Source organism: Hetaerina americana, unplaced genomic scaffold (genome assembly GCF_022747635.1).
Source record: "Hetaerina americana unplaced genomic scaffold, ioHetAmer1.1.p SCAF_38, whole genome shotgun sequence".
NCBI lineage: Eukaryota > Metazoa > Arthropoda > Insecta > Odonata > Calopterygidae > Hetaerina > Hetaerina americana.
In genome coordinates, this window is record NW_027286963.1 from 1,961,428 (window position 1) to 1,982,967 (window position 21,540).

Genomic DNA, 21,540 nt, shown 5'->3' on the forward strand with positions numbered 1-21,540 from the left:
GGACAGAGAAGAAAACAAACGAGGAAGTACTTGATGCAACAATTTCAGAGGGTAAAAATCATTCGCCTTGACTGGGACTCGAACCCAGATCCCTCAATATCCGGTCGAGTGCTTTAGCCACTTAAGCTACCGAGGCGTCCTCTTATTAAGACACTTTAAATTGTTCAATATGTCTGTAAACATGTATGTGGATAACTCCGCCGCTGTATACTCCCTCAGAAAGGGCTGCTGCTGACCTCTGATCCCACCTGATGCCTCTCTAGAGCTTTGGATCCAACTCCCGAGTCCGCGTCGCGCGCTCCCTATATACCGCTGGAGCCATGATGGCTGCCGAGTGGCATATCGAGAGCAGGCGGCACGGCCCGGGAGGGCTCGTCAGCCGGATTGGCACCAGTGGGGATCAGCGACCAGGTCACTGTGTGTGACTGAGTTTCATTTATTAGTATAGTCATATACATAGTTACTAACATTGGATTTAGGTTAAAGATTACTCCTTTTCCCTTTCTGAGGGAGTATACAGCGGCGGAGTTATCCACATACATGTTTACAGACATATTGAAGTCAGTCAGTCAGCATAAGGCTAAAGCACTCGACCGGATATTGAGGGATCTGGGTTCGAGTCCCAGTCAAGGCGAATGATTTTTACCCTCTGAAATTGTTGCATTAAAATGCACATTAGCGGATGACTCCGTTAAAAGTTACTGTTGCGGCATCTCCCGCAGTTTCTTTGGAATTTGAGGAAGTACTTGGTATGGTGGGCGAAGAGAGGGGTTTGATGGGAGCAATCCTATGTAGGCAGGAAAAGTGGCTGAAGGGGGTATTGACCGGCAGTGGGATGTTGAAGACTGTGATTGAGGGGAGAATGTTGGGCAAACGAGGAAAGGGAAGGAACAGGATAGGGATGTTGGACGGGATGAAGGGAGGAAGAAAGTACTCAGAGCTGAAGAGGGACCTGTTATAGAGTAGGATGTTGTGTTTTGCTAGGGGTCACAAATTAATTTAATTAGTAATTTTGTCCATACAAAAACCTACCTTAACCGGTAGATTACCTAATAATAATAAATAATTTTATATTCCTGTTCGAACTTCACGCGAGATAAAACTACAAATATCCTACAGATACGGCAACCCACACAACATTGAAATAGCCATCTGTACTGCGAATCTTATTTTGGGTCCAATTAATGATGGCGTCGAAAATACTATTTATAAATAGCTGGAACTGATTACTAGGAATTAATCAATACGCAATGCAGGCAGGAGAAATTGGGTAGCTAAAATGACAAATAATAGGTGGCCGAGAGATCTACAGCATTCAAATTAATACTAAAACTATCTTAAACATATCACCTTTAGAGAATTACATATTATACAATTCATATGCCATGTAATATTCTATCATCATAAACTCACACATATATCTCTCAGTAAAAAATCATGAACTGCATTGACATTGTAGTAAGCTAAAACATTTAAAGCCATTATTTTATTAAAATTAATTTCAGGCGGGACGGTAATGGAATATTTGTCATGTTAATTACATACTACAATGCTAATGAACGATATTTTACTCATTAAACATACGCAATCAGGGCGACATAATGTCATGGACGAGGAAAATTGGAAACAGTTTGGAAATCAACTGTTTGAAGTTTCGGGTCGGTCTGTCTAGCCCTGAATTAACTGTTTAGTTTCAGTCGTGATTTGGTAGAACTGGAATACGATAATCACCTTATAATTGCAACTTTCCATTAGTTAATGAATTAAATTGAATCTTTAACTTGAGTCTTCAGTTCCTCTGACCCTTCATTGGCTTATAGGAGGTCTCAAAAATTTGACAGCTAAAAAATATTTTGTAACAATTTAATAATCGCAATATGATAATTCCAATTTGTACATTTGTAAAGTTTCTTGCATTTGGTTTTAATTGTTGTGCGTGTTACTTTAGAGAATGGAAAAAAACAGTCTTCATAACAATTTACTTAATTTCATTCGTAAAAATAGAGGTCTATGGCAAAAATTTGTAATTCTTCAAAACTGAAATTACATGGGCATTTGATTCTTCAACATCTATTGCTCAACAGCCAGTTCATTTTAGCCTAAATGTATTTCGTCATGAAGACTATTGAGTTTTGGTTAACAGGATATCAAGTCATTTTAAAGCAGAAAAAACCAAACTTTCACTCTACCTCTTAGTTAGATACACTAAACTGGAGTAAACCTCTCAGTTGTAATACATCCTTATTCTAAGAAAGATTTTCAAATATTAAAAAAATGACGCAGGAAAATTTTTGTACGCTAAGCAGTAAATTATGCATAGAATGATATTTATCCATTGTATGAAAATAATGCACACGAAAATGCAATAAAATATATGCGTTTTTCCAAAAGTTAACGAAAAAAGAATTATTTTGACCTGTCACATATTTTTACGACGCAATTAATATTGATACGAAACATGTTAAATTTGGGGAGAAAAATCAACTTTATAGTACCTATCTAATACTAATACGTAATGCAAGTATATAGAGAGTATCTAAGCTGAACATGGCAAAAACAAATGAATGCACGAACTCATCATCATTCAATATTCTGACACTTTAATATACATTTCGACAAATTTGATGTTTCAACAAAGGAGTCTTGTTTTAACAGTAGGCAGTTCAATTTATACTGCTGTATACACGGCTTAAAAAAATGAAATGTTTCTTTTTTTAAAGAAACACACGCTTTTTTCTGATTGTTCAAGCATAAAAAACTTCCAAGCAAAAGTAAACGCATGAACGTGAATAATTAAATCTGCATTGTATTCTGTACATTGTTTGTATAAGAGGTTTTTTTATAAGAGAGTTTTTTTTATAAGAGAGGTTTTTTTATAAGAGAGGTTTTTTTTATTAGAGAGGTTTTTTTATGAGAGAGGTTTTTTTTACAAAAGAGGAGAGAAGTTTTTCAGACTCCTTCATTATTTTAGTATGTACTCAAAATCGTACATAATGTTTGAATGAACTTTCGAGATCACCATTTTGTTTGGACGAGCGTTTAAAAAAAGAAAAAAAAACTCAATAAATTAAATTGATTTTCCCTCGAAAAATACAAGGACACGAATGAAATGGCCACAAAAATAAGAATAATAATAATAATCACTCACTCTTCAGTTTTCGTGTTGCACATCTGCGAACTGATCAGCTGAGTCTTTTGATGCTGTGACTCCACCGCGTGCTGGATCAGGTCCGGCTGCTGGATAGAAGAAGTGCAGGTCTTCTGCGAACCATTTTTATGCTGCCTCCTGTGATGCTGTTTCTGGTCCTCCCTCATCTGCTGCGTCATATTTCCACCCTGAGTGAACGCGTCGACCGTCCTCCTCCCCATGTTGGCCTCGGTTGTCGTGGTCTTCTCTTTCCCCACACAGTTCCCCTTGTTGCCGTTGTCCGAAGTGATGCAGCCCAGGGGACTGTTATCCAGGGGAGGTGCCGATGGGAGACACGAGGTCGCAGACGGACTCGTGGACGATAGCGTCGTGGAGCTTGTGTCATATGCCAATGTCTGGGGGCAGCTCATGTGCAGCTGCTTCCGGTGTTGGCATTGTGATACGCTTCCCCTGCGAAAGGATAAGAAGATGACTTGATCAGAAAGATTGAATCGGATGGCTCTGGTTGAGACGGCAATGGACACTTTGGATGAAAATTCCCAAATTTAGAAATTCGTCGTAAAAGTTTATTTATAATCTATCTGTGCACGATATTGGGAATGAAAACGTCCAAAGGAGAGACCAATTTACCTTAAACTTATTTATGACTATAATTGCTATTTGATTCTCATCCCACACCTTTCGCACTGAATTTCCATCAATATTAATAAAACAAAGGTTATGCGATTTTCTAGAAAGAAAAAGGCTAAGCTTAACATTAAAATAGGAGGGCAAAAACTAGAGCAGGTAGAACAGTTTACGTATCTCGGTAGTGTTTTGGACCAACACGGTCAAAGTAGTAGGGACGTAAGGAGAAGAATTGCGCTAGGCAAAGAGGCTTTCACAAGGAGGAGGGAGTTGATAACTGGGACGTTGAGTAAGGATGTTAAGAAAAGACTCGTAAAAACTTTGATATGGAGCGTAGCTATGTACGGCGCGGAAACGTGGTCATTGAAGTAGGAGGATAGACGTAGACTGGAGGCTTTTGAAATGTGGGTGTGGAGAAGAAGGGAGAAGGTGAAATGGGCAGAGAAGAAAACAAACGAGGAAGTGCTTGGTATGGTGGGCGAAGAGAGGGGTTTGTTGGGAGCAATCCTATGGAGGCAGGAAAAGTGGCTGAAGGGGGTATTGACCGGCAGCGGGATGTTGAAGACTGTAATTAAGGGGAGAATGTTAGGCAAACGAGGAAAGGGAAGGAACAGGATAGGGATACTGGACGGGATGAAGGGAGGAAGAAAGTACTCAGAGCTGAAAAGGGACCTGATGTAGAGTAGGATGTTGTATTCTGCTATGGGTCACAAATTATTTAATTAGTAATTACGTCCATCCAAAAACCTACCTTAACCGGTAGATTACCTAATAATAATAATTGCTATTTGGTATTCTACCAGATAAGGTATATTTTGGATGGACGCAGCCTACACAACGATACATTCACTTGCCTCTCCCAACAAAACATAGCTTGACAACCAGCGCTACATAGCCACCTATTCAATCCAATATGCTTCCTTCCTCCCTTCATTCCATTCAACATTCCTATCCTATTTACTACCCTTTCCTCGCTTGTCTAACGTACTCCCAGCTACATCTCCAACAAGTCTCAAACATCCCATCGCCAATCAAAACTCTCTGCATCAATCTTTCCTGCCTCTTTTTTAATTTCTCCCAACAATCTTCTCTCCTCCCCTTTCATCATTCCTAGCACTTCCTCGTTTGTTTTCCTTCACGTATACTTCACCTTTTCCATCCTTCTCAACACCCACGTTCCAAAAGCCTCCAAATCTACGCTTATCATCCTGCTTCAATGGCCATGTTTCCGCGCCGTACAAAACCACGATTTATATAAAAGTTTTGACGAGCTGTTTCTTAACATCCTTACTCAACGTCTCTGTAATCAATTCCTTCCTTAATAAGAGAAAATTGCTTAACGCAATTCTTCTTCCCGTGGCCCAAAACGGCTTTGACCATTTTGGTTCAAAAACACTTCCGAGATAGGTCAACTGATTCAATTGCTCAAATCTATGAACTCCTATTTTAATGCCTAACTTGGCTTATCTCTTTCTCGTTAACCTATCCAACTAATTAACATTCACAAGGTGAAGAGGTTAGTTGAATTTATTTGCGCGATGTATGAGGGATAACTTAGTTCTAAAACGAGTTCTGAACTATAATAACTAATTCCTATTCTCGGTGAAAAGATTAAATTTATTTCTGCGCAAGATAAGGGTAAACCCTGTTCTAAAACGAGCTCTGTTCAATTTTAAAATTCATAACCAAGTGACCCCAACACGATTTGAGCTTAATATATATATATATATATATATATATATATATATATATATATATATATATATATACATACTACCTTGATCAAAAAGTTCCCGGAATAACCACCGTGTGGCGCTCCCATCGTTCCGATTTGAGTTCTGTTTTTTTGTTAAATTGGTACATCTGTTGTTGATATTCCCTTTAAATCTTAGTGTCATACCTTGACATTTGCAAAAGTTACGGTCGGTTTTCGGTATGTCCATCAGTGCTTCCTGCGATTTTTCCATTACTTCCTCTCGGCTGCTAAAACGCGTTCCCCGTAATGGTTTTTTAACTCGATTGAACAGAAAGAAGTCACAGGGAGCCAAATCAGGTGAATTCGGTGGCTGTTGGATGGTATTTGTTGCATTTTTCGTCAAAAAATTACGAATAATGATAGCACTGTGCGACGGTGCGTTATCATGGTGAAAAATCCACGAGTTTTCTGCCCACATTTCTGGTCTCTTTCGGCGAATTGCTTCACGCAAACGTCTCATAACGCCCAAATAATACTCTTTGTTTACTGTCTGGCCTTCTGGCAAAAATTCATGATGCACTACACCGTTGTAATCCATGAAAACCGTCAGCATTGCCTTCTTTTTTGACTGAAAACGACGTGGTTTTTTTGGTCTCGGCTCATTTGGTGAACGCCATTCACTTGCCTGATGTCTGGATTGCGTGTCGTACTCATAAACCCACGTCTCGTCTCCAGTAATGATCCTTTTGATGAATGTGGGATCGGATTCAGCCTCGCAAATCATGTCTTTTGCGACGTCAACACGGTCTCTTTTTTGCATGAAATTGAGGTCTTTTGGCACCAACTTTGCTGCTACACGACGGAAACCCAAATCATTAACCACAATGTCTTGGGCGGATCCATAGGCAATGTTCAAGTCCTCCGCTATTTCTCTGATGGTTAATTTGCGGTTATTGACCAACATTTCTTTTACTTTATCAATTTTTTCACCGACTTTCGATGTCGATGGTCTGCCACTGCGTTCATCATCTTCGATTGACTCACGACCACTTCTGAACCGCTCGTGCCACTGGTAAACGACCGTTTTTTTAGAGAATCGTTGCCGAAACACTTTTCCAACATTTCCAACGTCCGTGCGCCACTAAATCCGTTTTTTACGCAAAATTTAATACAAGTTCGTTGTTGCAAATTTAAATCCATTTCTGAAATTGTAAAAAATCGCCAACACACACAGAGATAGATGTACTCTTGGCTACGTAACTTTTGCAAATGTCAAGTTATGACACTAAGATTTAAAGGGAATATCAACTACAGATGTACCAATTTAACAAAAAAAACAGAACTCAAAACGGAACGATGGGAGCGCCACACGGTGGCTATTCCGGGAACTTTTTGATCAAGGTATAGTATACATATATAGTATATATTTTTTAAATTTTTTATCAAAAGGTCAACAGAGCTTAATTCAATGCTCAAACTTATCTCATTTTTCAAGAAAGTTAAGCGGTCACGCAAAAGATATGCTGGAACTTTCATGAAAGTGCATAAACCCAAGGAAAAGTTAAGATATTTTAATTAAGTTTATGAGAACGACGTTCGAAGCATAATTTATATTAAAAGTTCCGTGAGGAAAATTTTCCTTCAGTTCGGCATTGGCTCACGAGCATGGTCATTGTTTGATTCTGACTGAAAACACGTGCAGGAAAGGGTCATTGCGTCCACAGTTGAAAGGTCATAATGGGTTTGCATTCGCGTTCATTACTGAGATGACTATTGCGTACTGACGATGTGAGAGTTGGCAGGGAAAATTTTCAATATAACAGCAGTAAACGTAGATTAGTAAGTCATAGTAAAAATTCGAAAAGGAGAAATAAAATTTTCACTTAGGTGCTACCTAGCGAAAGCACAAACTTAAAGAAATGCATCAGAATATCAGAAAACGAGTTTGAGTGAAAATAGCGCAGATTTCTCCCAGTCAATCGCTAATGTAATTGCTGAGCGTCAAGACGGAACGGAAAGAGGTGCTAAGAAAATAATTAGCTTTCGAACAAGTAGGACACTTGTCATAAAAAAAAGATTCATCACTAACGAAAGAACCAAAAGCAAGCGTATGTATACATTTTCAACTAAAAAAAATTATTACGCAATTTCTTCTCAGTTCTACACGGATTAGTAGAGAAAACCTAACGAGGATCGTTCGTGAATGTTCACAAAAAGGCAAAATCCTTGCAACACCTTATAAATACAAACTGCCGCTACCCCAAGGCAACCGCCTGGGATCTTAAATTACGTCGATATTTAATGCTAAAGTTGAACTCGAAAAATCTAAAAGAAAGGCAGCAGGAAGTGTTTATTCTCGGAAGAAAAGACTTACGGGCAGACCCAGCCGATAAACCGACGGAGATACGACTTTCCTTTTAGATATATTTGAAAGTCAAGATTTACGGGAAAGAAAAAAAAACTTAATTTATTTTATCGAAATCTTGAGACTGGAAACATATTTCAAGTTTTGGTCGTGTTCTTTTCTATGGAATATTTCCAAGAATATATATATATACATATATATGTACATATATATGTGTGTATATATATATACATATACATATATACATGTATATATATGTTTTTCGCCATATGGCGGGATTTCGTGTTTGCATGTGTGTGTGTGTGTGTGTGTGTGTGTGTGTGTATATATATATATATATATATATATATATATATATATATATATATATATATCCCGTACTCCGCCAGATATAGGTAATGATCGAAACTTTTAGGTCTGAAAACGGCCGTATGCAAAAGAGATCACCATAAATAACCTGCATGGATATACTATATATATATATGTATATATATATAATAAAAATTTGCTCGATTCAATAATTTTCTTTCGGATTCAAAATTTTCGTCTTGGTAGCTCGCGTGAGGAGGAAAGGCACTCGTTTTTGTCGATGTCAACCAAAAGATGGAAAGCGGCACCCAGTTAGGGGAGGGAGCCTGGCACCAATAGACCCGTGGTGCCAGTCTATTTGCCGCAACGAGCACACGCTTACCTGCTCTCAATTCTTGTTCACTCGGAACGGAAACATGACGTAGATTTAAGGACACACACACTTCTGTCGAATGGACGGAAAAAATTAAGCGTTTTTTTTCTTTCGATTTAAGCGCACGGGAGAATTTGTTTCTAGGATGTTACAGCTCGCTCTACAGAAATAGGAAAGCAACATTAATCATCAAAGTAGGAGAAGATAAACTAGGGCAATTCAAGCAGTTCACGCATTTCGGAAGTATTTTAGAGGAAAGGGGGGGGGGCATTGTAATGGAGCAGTTCACGTATCTGAGCAATATTTCAGGAGAAGAGAGACATTATCGTGGGGGACATTAGGAGAGGAATTGCACCGGCGAATGCGGCGTTCGTAAGAAGATGTTAAATTACAGATTGAAGCTCTTGCATAAATTGGAAGGAAGGCTCTTTAGCAGTGATGTTGAAAATATATTATTACCCCCCTCGTACTACAGTGGGAGAGATCATGCCAATTAAATTAGAGAGATTGAGTGTAGAACGGATAGATTTAAGATGCCATTTTTTCAACGAACGATATGGGATCATAATAACATTGTCCGACCGCGGTAGGGTCATGTTCGGGTAAAATTATTCAGGTGTGTATTCACCCCCTGCCCTACACCCTGGCGGTGGCATTCAAGGTATATATAAATAAAACATAAAATAAAGAAGATTATTGATGAAGCGTACACTGAGCAGCGATGTGAAGAGGAGATTAGCAAAGAATTTTAATATGGAACGTAGTGCTTTATGGGTATGAGACTTGGTCTTTGAGGAAATAGGAAAACGAAGATAGATTTGAGATATTTGAGATGAGGGTATGGCGGAGTAGAATGGAGAAAAATACGTTGAACTGAGAGGGAGACAAACACCTAGTTTTTAAAAATAGGATGAGCCAAGAGACGAAGTTAATGAGAGGAATATGAAAAAGGCAGAGGGAGTGTTCAGTTCTGCCAGAGAGTTCAGACCACTGTCAGTTAAATCTATTGGCTCCGGTCTTTTTTTCACCCTCTCTACATTTCACACTATTACCCTTACTCCTCCCTAAATATTCTTTAGATGCTCTCAACCCGTTCTCACTTCAACATGTGTTGTCGTGACGATTCCACCTTCAGTACGCTCAAGAGGGCTACTTTGTGACCGAAATACGCGTATTCGTATTCACCATTCTCATCCCTTATCTTTTTTTTTTACCCTTTACCCCATCCTTTGACTTCTGGCGTTAGCCAACTAACCTCATTTGTACTTTGTTTTGAAAGGTAAACTGTTTACGGCTGTTGGAGCCATTTCATTTATTCAAGAGAGATGAGAAAATGGAAGAAATATTGAAAGGTTAAGTGTGATATTGTTAAGGCCGAGGTATAAAGGGGAGGACGTTTAAGAAATGGGGTATAGAGAGAAAGAGAGGAGGAGAATGGAGTTCTATGAAGGAATGAAGACAGATAGAAGTTATGGAGAATTGAAGAATAAAATGAGAAGTTACCACGAAGCTCTGAAATAAATAGTCGCTAGGGACCAATGCATATTTCTTCCTTTAAATTTATGGTACAATACACGTACGACTATGAACGACGTTTCGTTCAAGTTAATCACAGCTTTGTTGTGTGTGATTTTTTTCGATGGGACTTTGATCAACCTCCGTGATCCATTAGCTCCTGGATAAATAAATCATCTAAAGAGGATGCCATTTTTATACACGATCAAAATAAATTTTATAAAATCTGTTCTTTCAAAGAAATCAATGAAAATCACTTGTTAAATTGAAAAAAAACTAATCGCACACAAATTTCAACAAACTGCGGGAGGTGGCACGACAGTAACTTATGACGGAGTCATCCGCTAAGCGTGTTTTCTAATGTAGACATTTCAGAGTGTAAAAATCATTCGCCTTGACCGGGATTGAAATTTTTGCATTGTAAGGCACACTTAGCGGATGACTCCGTTATAAGTTACTGTCGCGCCACCTCCCGCAGTTTCTTGGAATTTGTCGAAAGATATAGAACACTTTTATTCTATACCAGTGTTATTCTACAACAGCTTAATATTCTATAACAGCGCTATCTTAGAGCAACTAGGCTGATAATCACTCACGGAGCGAGGGGTACATAACATATTAAATCTCTTTCATACATTCGATGGACCTCTCTTTAGTAGTGATATTGAAAATGTATTATAACCCCCATCGTACTACGGTAGTAAGATGTCATATAATGCCATCATGTCAATAAAATTAGAGAGATCAAGTGTAGAACTGATAGATTTTAGATGTCATTTTTCCACGAACCATAAGGGATCAGAATAACATTGTACGACAGCGGCAGGGTCATATTAGGGTCAAAATTAGTCTGGTGTGTATTCACCACCAGCCACACATCCTAGCGGTGGCTTGCATGGTACTAAAATAAATAAAAAAACACCATTGTGTTTAAAGCTGGTTTTAACCTCGTGAACTGAGGCGCAACGCTCAAGACTACGAATGCCTGTGATATATAGTAGTATATACATTATTTCGTCACAAGATCTTGTTCCTTTAAAAGCCCCCATAATTTCAGAGTTTAAGAGGACGCCTCGATAGCTTAACTGGCTAAAGCACTCGACCGGAAATCGAAGCATCCGGGTTTGAATCCCGGTCAAGGCGAATGATTTTTACTCTCTGAAATTGTTAAATTCTAATCGTAATAATATAAATGACCTTGTGGTGGATAATTTAACACTCAGGAGGGGGGGGGGGATGAAAGGCGTTCGAAAGAGTAGAAACGGGCATATGAATAATATTAATTTCTCAAAGGGTATGGATGTTTTAATAACCCTTCCCCTTCGGATCCGCCACTGTCGGGATTACATGGCTACAAGGTCAATGCGAATTCAGGAATATTTGCGTGGAATCGGTACCGAATAAAAGCTTAATCGGATATCACAAACCACGGGGCGAATTATATTATCATATATTTGAGCCATGATAGCTTACGGAGGGGAAGAAAGAGGAAAAGTTTAGAAAAAAAATTAGACGCGGACAACAAATGTAAACGGTCATGAGTTGGTCGTAAAGACACGGAGATATGTCATTTGTCAACCGACGAATTCAATGCAGGCGGGATAGAGAAAATCTTTTGAGTATCACATTAACATTATTCCAATTGATTTAATAATGTACGGTGGGGGGGGGGGTGGGGGAGAGAAAAGGGGAGAAAGAGAGAGTGAGGAGCTATACCTATATCGTTCCTGAGTTGAGTGCAAAAGTCGTGACTTTTCCGATTATTTTAAAAATAAAAAAATTCCATAGAGTTCTCCGTGGGCGAAAGGTCAAAATCGTCTTGTCCTTGGTTGTCAAGCGCGTTCTCGTATTATTTTCCGCACCGATACTGATGACTTTTAAAATGCCAACCCGTCCGTGATACCGGTTGTTGAAGCGTATAAGGGCTTCGCAAACGCCGAAAATAACGACATCGGTCAACACATCGCGGTGATCGTTTTTCCCCTTCAATGAACCACAAGCACCAAGGACAATACATACACGTCCACGAATTTATCATTTCTGTGGACCCTAAGGACTGAGAGATCGTTTCTTTTTTCTTTTAAAATATCCCGACCACAAACCGAGCCGCGACCGCCCATCGATCGAATCCGAGTGAAACATTCACCATGAGAACTGTGATTCTATCTGCCATCATCAGATACGAAATTCATAAATTACGAAATAGCAGGTTTTTTAATTTTATTTTTTTTCCCCGGCGGGTGTACCTTGGCCCTGATTAATAATTCATGCCAAAGCGATTAGGGGGAAGAGAAACAAACCTCGGGGCTGCTAACTCGTATTTAAAAAAAACACCCAACCCCGGTTTCATCCCTATCTTTCGGGGAGGCAATTTTTTTTGCGGACTTAAATGATGGAGCCAAATCGGGACTGTAAGGGGGCTGGGAGACCACCACCCCAGTGGTAGTGCTCGGGGGGAGTTGATAACGATGAAGGACCTGTGGCTGGGGGCATTATCATGGCAGAGCGCCGTGTAACAAAATCGAAAAACACACTTCACGCGGAGGCACGTTTTTCCGCTCAGACTGCTCGGAGCAAACTGACGACCGGCCTCGTTGGAAGGTAAGACCCCAGAAACTACATTTCCCAACCGGTTTTACCGCGTTGCCATGGATAATCACGTCACATTGAATTCATCTGCATTACTTTCATAATCGATTTATTTCGATAAGACGTACCCGGAGGAAAAGAGGATATAAAAAAAATCGAATCGAAGAAGCCAACTTATTCGATTTTGAACATATCTCTTAACTCCTTGAAAATTTCACGCTGAAAGCTTTGAGACGGATGTGCACCTCGCTGCACAGATACATTATGCATGAGACGGAAACAATTTTTACAAAGCATTACGAGTAAGGACACGATCTGTAGGACCATTTCTTACTTGAGGGCTCAAGGGGGCAAGAAGGATTCAAAAGATAAATCGAAGGTCCTTAACCCACCACCAAAAAATGTTTTCGAGAACCTGTCAAGACGAAAAATGTGACTGAAAAAATTAATGCTGCCATCATAACAATTCTGTCGACAAATCGGGTACAGAATCCAGCATTCCATAATCACACAAACTTGAAAAATGCCTGTGTCAAGATAAGATGAAACTAACGTCGGTAACCCACTAGCGGTGCTAGTTGTCTGAGACCCAATGTCTGTCAAGTATATGTTTGGCGGATCGTCGAGCTGTGCGTATGGTGCCAGTTATGTTTAGTTTCTGCTGCCCTTGCTTTTGACATGTCCATGACTATGCACCTGCACATTCAGCATTGTTCGCTAGTTTCTGGCAAAATATTCTATCACCATTCTTGATCATCCTCCTTATTCGCCAGATCTCGCCCCCTGCGAATTTTTCGTATTCCCAAAATGCAAAAAAATGTGATTGAGGGGACATCACTGGGAAGATGTGGAAGATAAAGCAAGAAACGACGAGAAAACTAAGAAGCCTAACTGCCAAGAGGACTTCCAAGGGTGCTTTGAACAGTGGAAAAGAAGAAGATGGAATAAGTGTATAGCAACGAATGTAGGTACTTTTTTGAAGGGGACAGAATCGATGTAGGACACAATGTAGATGTAGACTAAATTTTGCAAAATAAAGTTTTTTAATGGCATCAGTTCGCGTATTTATTGGACATACCTCTAATTGACAGATTTAATGAACGGTTGTCACACAATTAAATCCTAATACCCATATTCTTGCGCCTTCATCTGTTATCAAAATATTAAGCATCTCAATTGTAAAACACTGAGTCGGTCGTTTAGACGACACAGACTAATATGTCGTTTCTTTCCACTTAATGGAGAAATCGATCATAAAAAAAAGAAATTTTATTGATTAAGATCATTATTATTAGAATTTAATAATCACATAAATCATTAAAGTTAAGAAATTTATATTTTATTTATGTATTTATGTTATTATTATAAAAAATTTCAATTCCTCATATTCCACTGTATTTATTTGACATTAATGGCATAAAAAAGTTGCGCGCATATTTCTCATCACTTACAAATTTATGCCTCGCAGTATTAGTAATGCCTCGCAGTTGAAGTGTCTAAATTTATTACCCGTAATTATAGCGGACATAGCCAATTCAATCATATAAAAAATCTCGAAAATTGATTTGGTGAGATTACTTCCTAAGAAAAAACTGATTTTGTTGATTCTATAATCCGAAGCCATTTTCCAGACATTTTCCCCGTGAAGAAATTCATAGTTGAAGGATATTTCATGGATCGGAAGAAGATTTTTGGCCTTCCGGTGGGAGAATATCAAAACCTTAGCATATGTGTATACAAGGTCCACTATTAAAGTAATGCTCATTCCCAGGTAAAAAATAGATTTATCGATCGCACAAATGCTTAAAATTCTTCGAAGTGATCTCGTCCTGCATGAATACCCTTGCGGAGACGTGTCTGCCACCCTGAAATTCCTCGACGGGAATGTCTCCCAGGAACGCTTTTACATGCTTTTGGATGTTTTCCACGGTCTCCTCCCCAGTGGTGGTGCTCCGGACGAGGAATTTGATAACGATGAAGGACGTGTGGCTGGGGGAATTATCATGGCGGAGCGCCGTGTTAAAAAGTCGAAAAACACACTTCACGCGGAGGCACGTCTTTCTTCTCAGACTGCTCGGAGCAAACTGACGACCGGCTGCGTTGGAAGGGCAGACCCGTCACCACATTTCCCGACCGGTTTTACCGCACTCTCATACATAGTCGCGTCACAATGTAGTCATGCGCATTACTTTCATAATAGACCATGCGTGTTGTTTGATAATGCACGATTAAGTTGTCTCGAATAAGATGATTTGATTTTTCCTCGATTTAAAACGTAACTCTTATCTCTAAATAGACCTGAGACAAGTCCCGACATTGGAGAGGAGAGCTGGGAGTATTGAAAAAGCACAAACCAACTTTTCTTCTTCTGCCTCCTTCGAGTTGGCCACTCCGCTTCTACGCACACGCTTAACTGACCTTTCCGCCCTCCGCCCTTGATGAGATAATGAGGAGAGAATCGAGTCATTCAAGACAACCTTGACTCGCAAAATGAAAAAAAAACTCTCCCTAAAAAAACACACGACAAACAAAAAAACGACTGTTGTCTCCATGGGAAACAATGTTTGTCGCATTTGCTTTGGGAGGGCACTCAAAAATACAGTGAAATACCACTTCTTCTTCTTATCCTGCTTCTCAAGAGATCTCACTCCCACTTACATCGCAATTCTGAAAATTCCACTTTAACGATATGGCCGGAATACGGAGGTTATTTGTAATAAGACGTTACAATTCCCAAGGGAAATCAGGCGAAACCAGTCTTAAAGTTAGTAATAATTTTTGCCAAATGGAGAAATAGTCGAATTCCTTTTACTGTCGACCAACATTCCGCTTAAAACAAGAAGAACTCGGGAGAAATTTGTCAATTTAAGAAAGTCGATGTTGGATAGATAGGGGGACTAGTAGTTAGACAGATGCGGATATTGAAAAAATCCATTTTCGGATAATAAACACAAACATACAATGAAAGAACGAAAGTATAATTTAAATTGAATTAATTACAGATATTCAATCCAACAAATCACTGTAATCAACCCGGAGGTCCGTTTTACAGGTGAGGACAAGAGCTCACATAGTCAACTAAGCTCAACGGGGCGTGAAATTCGCACTTTTACATGGAACTAGCGAGATCAGCTCCTTTCTTTTTGTCGCCTATGGTTTCCCAGGTATATCCAGTCGACCGGAAAAATCGCTCACACCTCGAGAGAAGCTGAGGAAAGTGCCCGGAGGTATTACCCAGGATTGAACCCAGGCCCTCCGGTCAATAGCCCAGCACTGTACTTAGAAACACTCAGAAAATAGAGCCATGAGATTGACGACAGAATGCTTCGAGCAAAAACTTCCGACTCCATATTAGAAAAAACTTTAATTTCATATTTCCTGGGAACACTTTCCAATAGGATAGACATTTTGATGGCAACAATAGTAACCAATATAAGGTTTCAATTAAACAAAATGGCGCGTTTCACTAAATGGCATTTTGTACACGCACGTATATAAATTATCGAGGGATGTGAAATTTCACAATAGAAAACTTCCCAAAAAATTCGGTTTCTTTGTTTCATTTACGGAATTAAGAGCTTTTACTCCATAAATAAACATATATTGTTTTACTTAGTTATAATAACTCCCAGTTATATCCATGGCAACAATGCTAACACATGTGGAATTACAAATAAACATTATAAACGAGATGGCGTGTTTCAGGAACGGCATTTTCTATACATCATTTCAGTGTCTTTTCTATGGATTATAACGCTCCATCGCGATTAGAGATTACGGACTGAAAGCCGATGCAAAATATCGTTGGCCAATCCTCCGAGAGTAGTGTCGTCACGCGGTCGATTCAGTGAACGATCGAATTTTACCGACTCTTAAATTTTGCCACGTCTCATAATTTGTCTACATAGGTTCTCCAACCATTTAAAAACCGGTCCTGGTGTGAATATAATTACACTAATGATAAAACCACTGATAACTCAAAAACCTGTGTTTTATCAACAGTCATCGAAATAATGTCGAACTTTTGTGGAGAAATCAGATAGACACAATCACCATCCAAATTTTGACATTCCATTAGTCTAAATTCAGCGATGAGGAATGACGCAAGGCATTAAAAAAAAACCAAATCTTTAAGACAGTTGAGATACTCGAAACATTTCCATTAGCTACCTACTTTCGATATTCAAATTAAAAAGAATTCTTTCATGAAAGATAAAGCAAAGAGTAAGAAAAATAGAATTGAAGGACCACCCCTTATCGTTTCAAATTATGAATTCAAAACGAATGAATAACGAAATTTATATCAACGGGAATTGAATTAATAAAAAAAACTGATACAAAAGAATGATTGCAAATATCTTTTTGGCTCGTGATTTCTGGACTCTTGTGATGCAAAAGTTTCACATCTTTTGGTTCTGCACGTGTCCATATTAAGAAGTTCGCCGTGGCCTAGCTGCTTAAGGAGAATGCATTGAAATGTCACGAGTTTGTCATTTCGATAGAATTTTCTACATTTGTATTCCGTAGTTCGTTCTATCAAATGACGACGATAAAACAGAGTCTTCCGGCATTTGTTTTCACACAAAATGACGGGCAAAAATACATCTGTCGAATTTTATTGACATGATCTCGCATACCATAGTACGATGGTGCGGGTATGGCGCTTAAATCTGGAGAAATTTGAATTTCCCGCCATATTGTAGTTTCACTGGAGGTCGCGATTGGCGTTCTTGAAAGCTATAGGCATCTAGTAAACAGTCAAAACTTACAAAATGGCAGAGATTTTACGTACAAGTGCGGAGTACAATCGAAGAGCCACTATTATCGAAAGTGTTTGCGCTGGGTGTTATGTTTTATCGAAATAGTTCGATTCTTCGTGTTGCACCCCAGATCAACTGTCAATGATATTGTGGCCAAGTATACTGATGCTTCGGAGAAGTCTGGGGAAGGTTTCGCCAACCCGACGGAGAAATCTCATCCGACGAAACGCGTGTTTATCCGGATTTAAACGCCGCACCCTTTACCTTTTCAACATCATCGCTAAGGCGATACCCTCCCAATTTATGAATGAGAGTTAATCTGTAATTTAATCTTCGCTACGTTGAGTTCCCAACCTATCATCCCGCTCATCCGACATTCTTCTCTCCAGTATCATTTTCGAGAATACGTCTTTCAGTATCTCCTCCATTCACTACTTCCGCCTCATTCCGGTATCCGCGAGTAACAACCTCGTCTCTCCGCCCACTTCACTAAATAAAAACTTCCATCACTCATTTTCCTCTCCGTCAAAATTAATTCTTCAATTCTCTTCTGCAACAACCGCATCTTAAAAACTATCCAATCTAGGCTCTTTTCCCCTTCGTCTCCGAGACCAGGTTTCCGATCCAACATTGGATTATAATAACATTATATGGAGGAAATAAGGAAAAACGAAAAAAATACTAGTTTAGCTTGTGGAAGAGGGAAGAAAGTCGACTGGCTTAGAGATGGGAAAATTTTAAGTTGGAGTAATTGAGGTTGGATAGGAATATAATTGGCATTTTCAAAGGTAAAAAAGTGAAATACGAAGTATGTGGCACTAATGACTGAGTACAGTACTTTGAAGAATTTTAAGTTTTTGCGCAAATCTGCTCAATATAATACATAAAAAAATTAGTTCCATTAATTTCGCGACGCACCCTGAATGTGGCACTAATGACCGGTATTGGTTCGGAGGGAAAGTTAAGGAGTCCCTCAATGTCCGGTCGAGTACTTGGGCCAGCTAAGCTATCGTCCTCTTACACTCTGAAATTTCGGGGGCTTTAAAGAAACAAGATGTTGTGACGAAATACAGTACATACAATCATAAATCTACTGGACGAATACCACCCTCACATACAAGCAGACTATTACTGTTAAGATTTTCTTCAGCATAATATTTAAATTACGAACGAGAGGCACTAAACTGGTACTGCACTTGACCCAAGAGAAAAGGCTAGATATTAACAGGAAAGTTTTCCTTCATTGATTTGGAAAAAGCCTTCGGTACTGTAGATTGGAAACTTATGTTTGAAACCATGATGAGAAAAGGAATAGACTACGAAGACAGGAAGCTCATATTTCAGCTCTACCAGGACCAAAGCATTTTTATAGAAGTAAAGGAATGTGAGAAAGAAGCAAAGATTAGAAAAAGGAGTAAGACAAGGATGTCCACTTTTGCCATATCTATTTAACTTGTATATTGAATACGCTATAGAGACAATGGAGGAGAAAATAAACGAAATAAAGATAAATGGAAGAAATATACACTGCATTAAGTTTGCAGTTTATATTGTGACCCTGACAGAATCAGCCAAATAATATGAATACGAGAATGCTCAAAACCCGGTCCAAACAACTGTGAATAAAAATGGAGACTGAAAGCAAATGCGAAGAAAACCAAGGCCATGATAGTTTCTATAGAAACAGGACAGAACCCCCAGTAAATTTAATTATAGGATAAATCAATGATAAGTCAAGTAGAAGAGTACCACTACCTTGGGAGTGTAATTACAAGATACAACAGATTTAACTCTGTATTGAAAAGAAGTATAGCCTAGGCGAAGAAGGAATATGAAAATAAAAAGAATATTTTAGGAAAAAAAGGCATGAAATTGGAGCTCAGAAAATCATTTGCAAGAACGTTTATAAGGAGTACATTATTATATGGATGGGAAACTTGGAAATTGGGAAAGAGTGAAATGGGTCGGTTGGAAGAAATGGAAATGTGGATTTGGAGAAGGATAACAAGTACATGATAGACGGACAAGAAAGACGTATTGAGAGAAATCAATGAGGAAAGGAATCTAACAAAAGTGGTGGAGAATAGGAAAATTCTATTTATTGGACATGTTCTCGGACATAAGAACTTCCTGGATAATAAAGTAGAAGGGAAAATAACAGGAAAATAAGGAAGAGGAAGGCCAAGAAAGAAATTTATAGATGATATAAAAAATACTGAGAGAGTTACAACATACAACGAACTGAAAAGAACGGCATTGCAGAGAGATCAGTGGTTAGAACGACAAGGGTCCATCTATAGAAGACGATGATGTGAATCTTTAAATATTTCGAAGCAACCGAGGAGACCTGACATTTTCAGAATTGGAACGTAAGCGTAAAAAAATGTTTTGTTTCGAACGAAAAACCCATTCAAAATTTGACGAAAACCATTCTACGGAGAGACAACAGGAGAAATGCACGAATAAATTCGGACGAGAAAGGGTAAAAGGAATCGACTCAAGGGAAAGCAAACTGGTCGCCCGGCCGAGTGACATCGCCAGCGGGAGAAACGAAATCGGGCGTCCGTAGAACGAAGGACATCTGAAGGGTGACCTGTGATTTTACCCTGTGCGGAAAAAAACATAGCGAACAAAAACACAACGGATTCCGCTCGTTTCTTCATTGGAAAGGGGGGGCGTGGCGTAAAACTGTGCCCTGTCGAGGTAGATGGTAAACTCGATGATATTTCACAGAATCGAAAATATTTCGATCATTCCACGAGAGCGTCGACATTGTTTTCGGAAAAAACCCGAACTCACGATCTCGCTCACTCTCTCTCTCTCCCATTCTTTAAAAACTCGAGGCAACGACGAAGGGACTGAAAATGTTGACGAAGTGGAAGCAGCCCCCCATCTTGTCGGACATTAAAAACCGGCGAATATTAGGGCTTAGTCGCTTAAGTCCCCTTCCGAGCGCCAAGCTCTCCTTCCTTCCCCTTCCTTCCTCTCCCGAGGGATGAAAGGAGACATAATGAAGAGCCGAGGGCTGAAGGGAGAAGGGGAGAGAGGGTGAGGAAAAATGGCGGCGGACTGAATGAATGGACGAAAGGGGTGGCGGGAAGGGTGATGTGTGTGTGTGTGTGTAGGGTGGGGGAAGGGATGGGACCTACGCAACGTGATCGAACTCCAACGAACCCTCTCCCATATCCTCCCCCCCCCTACCAAAATAATACGAAAGTTAAACCGGGGGATCTACGCGGTGTTTGACGTAAGAATTCTCGCAGCTCACCTTATCTTCTGCGGGAAAATGGTAAGGGAGGGAGCGGGAGAGAGAGAGGGAGGGAAAAATATATTTTTTTCCCCTCCCCGGCTTCCTTCAACATCGGCCTAAAAGGTTCTCTCTCCCAACCCACCATGTGACTCACGTCCTCCCCTTCCCTACTAAACCTCCACTCCTCATTTCCCTGCACAGCCCTCTCGCTCACTTCCCTCCCCCACCCGTTCACGACAGAGAAAACACAAAAGAAAACGCAGAACTCCCTCCTCAGCCAACAAACCGAACAGCAAGAAGCGACCAGTAGCTCCCCATTCGACTCCCCACGCCATCCCATTCGAATTCCCACGCCATCCCATTCCACGTCATTGGAACGGCCCCTCCCTCAGGCTCTGACCCCCCCTTCTCTCCACCTCACCGCCCCGCTCTCGGCTGCTCACAATGGCGCCAGACAGTCGACCATGCCAATCGATAAAGCCTTACTCCTTCTCTCTCCCTCCCTCCGGCTCCTCCCGCTTCCCCATCCCACTCCCCCGCAGTGGTTCCTTCCAACCCACCCCCGCTTCCTCGACAGCGCCACTTCGCCTCGTACGCCCTCTGCCCCCACGGCGCGGAGGGGGCGCCGGGGGAACACCACCACGCAGGAGGAGGCCTACTGCGAAGAAAAGTCCACGGCGTTGTAGACTCCACGGCGGCGGGGTGTGTCTCGGTGACGAGGGAGGGTGGGGTTGGGGTGGAAGGTGAGATAAGGTGGGGGTGTCGTTAGGTAAAGGGGGGGAGTAGGACAGAGAGAGGGGGGGGACGTAATTGCAAACCCTTCTTCAAGACCTCCTCGCTAATTCGTGCTTTTCGTAATTTTTTTTTCTTCGAATTTTTTTTCTCTCTCTCTCTCTCTTTTTCTCCCT

General features: G+C 40.1%; 1 protein-coding gene across 6 annotated transcripts in view; it reads right to left on the bottom strand.

Moving 5' to 3' along the window:
* LOC139691587 (amyloid beta precursor protein binding family B member 2-like) overlaps positions 1-21,540 on the bottom strand; it is a 400,834-nt gene that overhangs the window by 36,082 nt on the left and 343,212 nt on the right. For all 6 annotated transcript variants that reach the window (XM_071589484.1, XM_071589483.1, XM_071589482.1 and 3 more), the window contains one exon: positions 3,149-3,598. In XM_071589484.1, the coding sequence (XP_071445585.1) occupies positions 3,149-3,598 (450 nt within the window). The remainder of the gene's footprint in view (positions 1-3,148; positions 3,599-21,540) is intronic.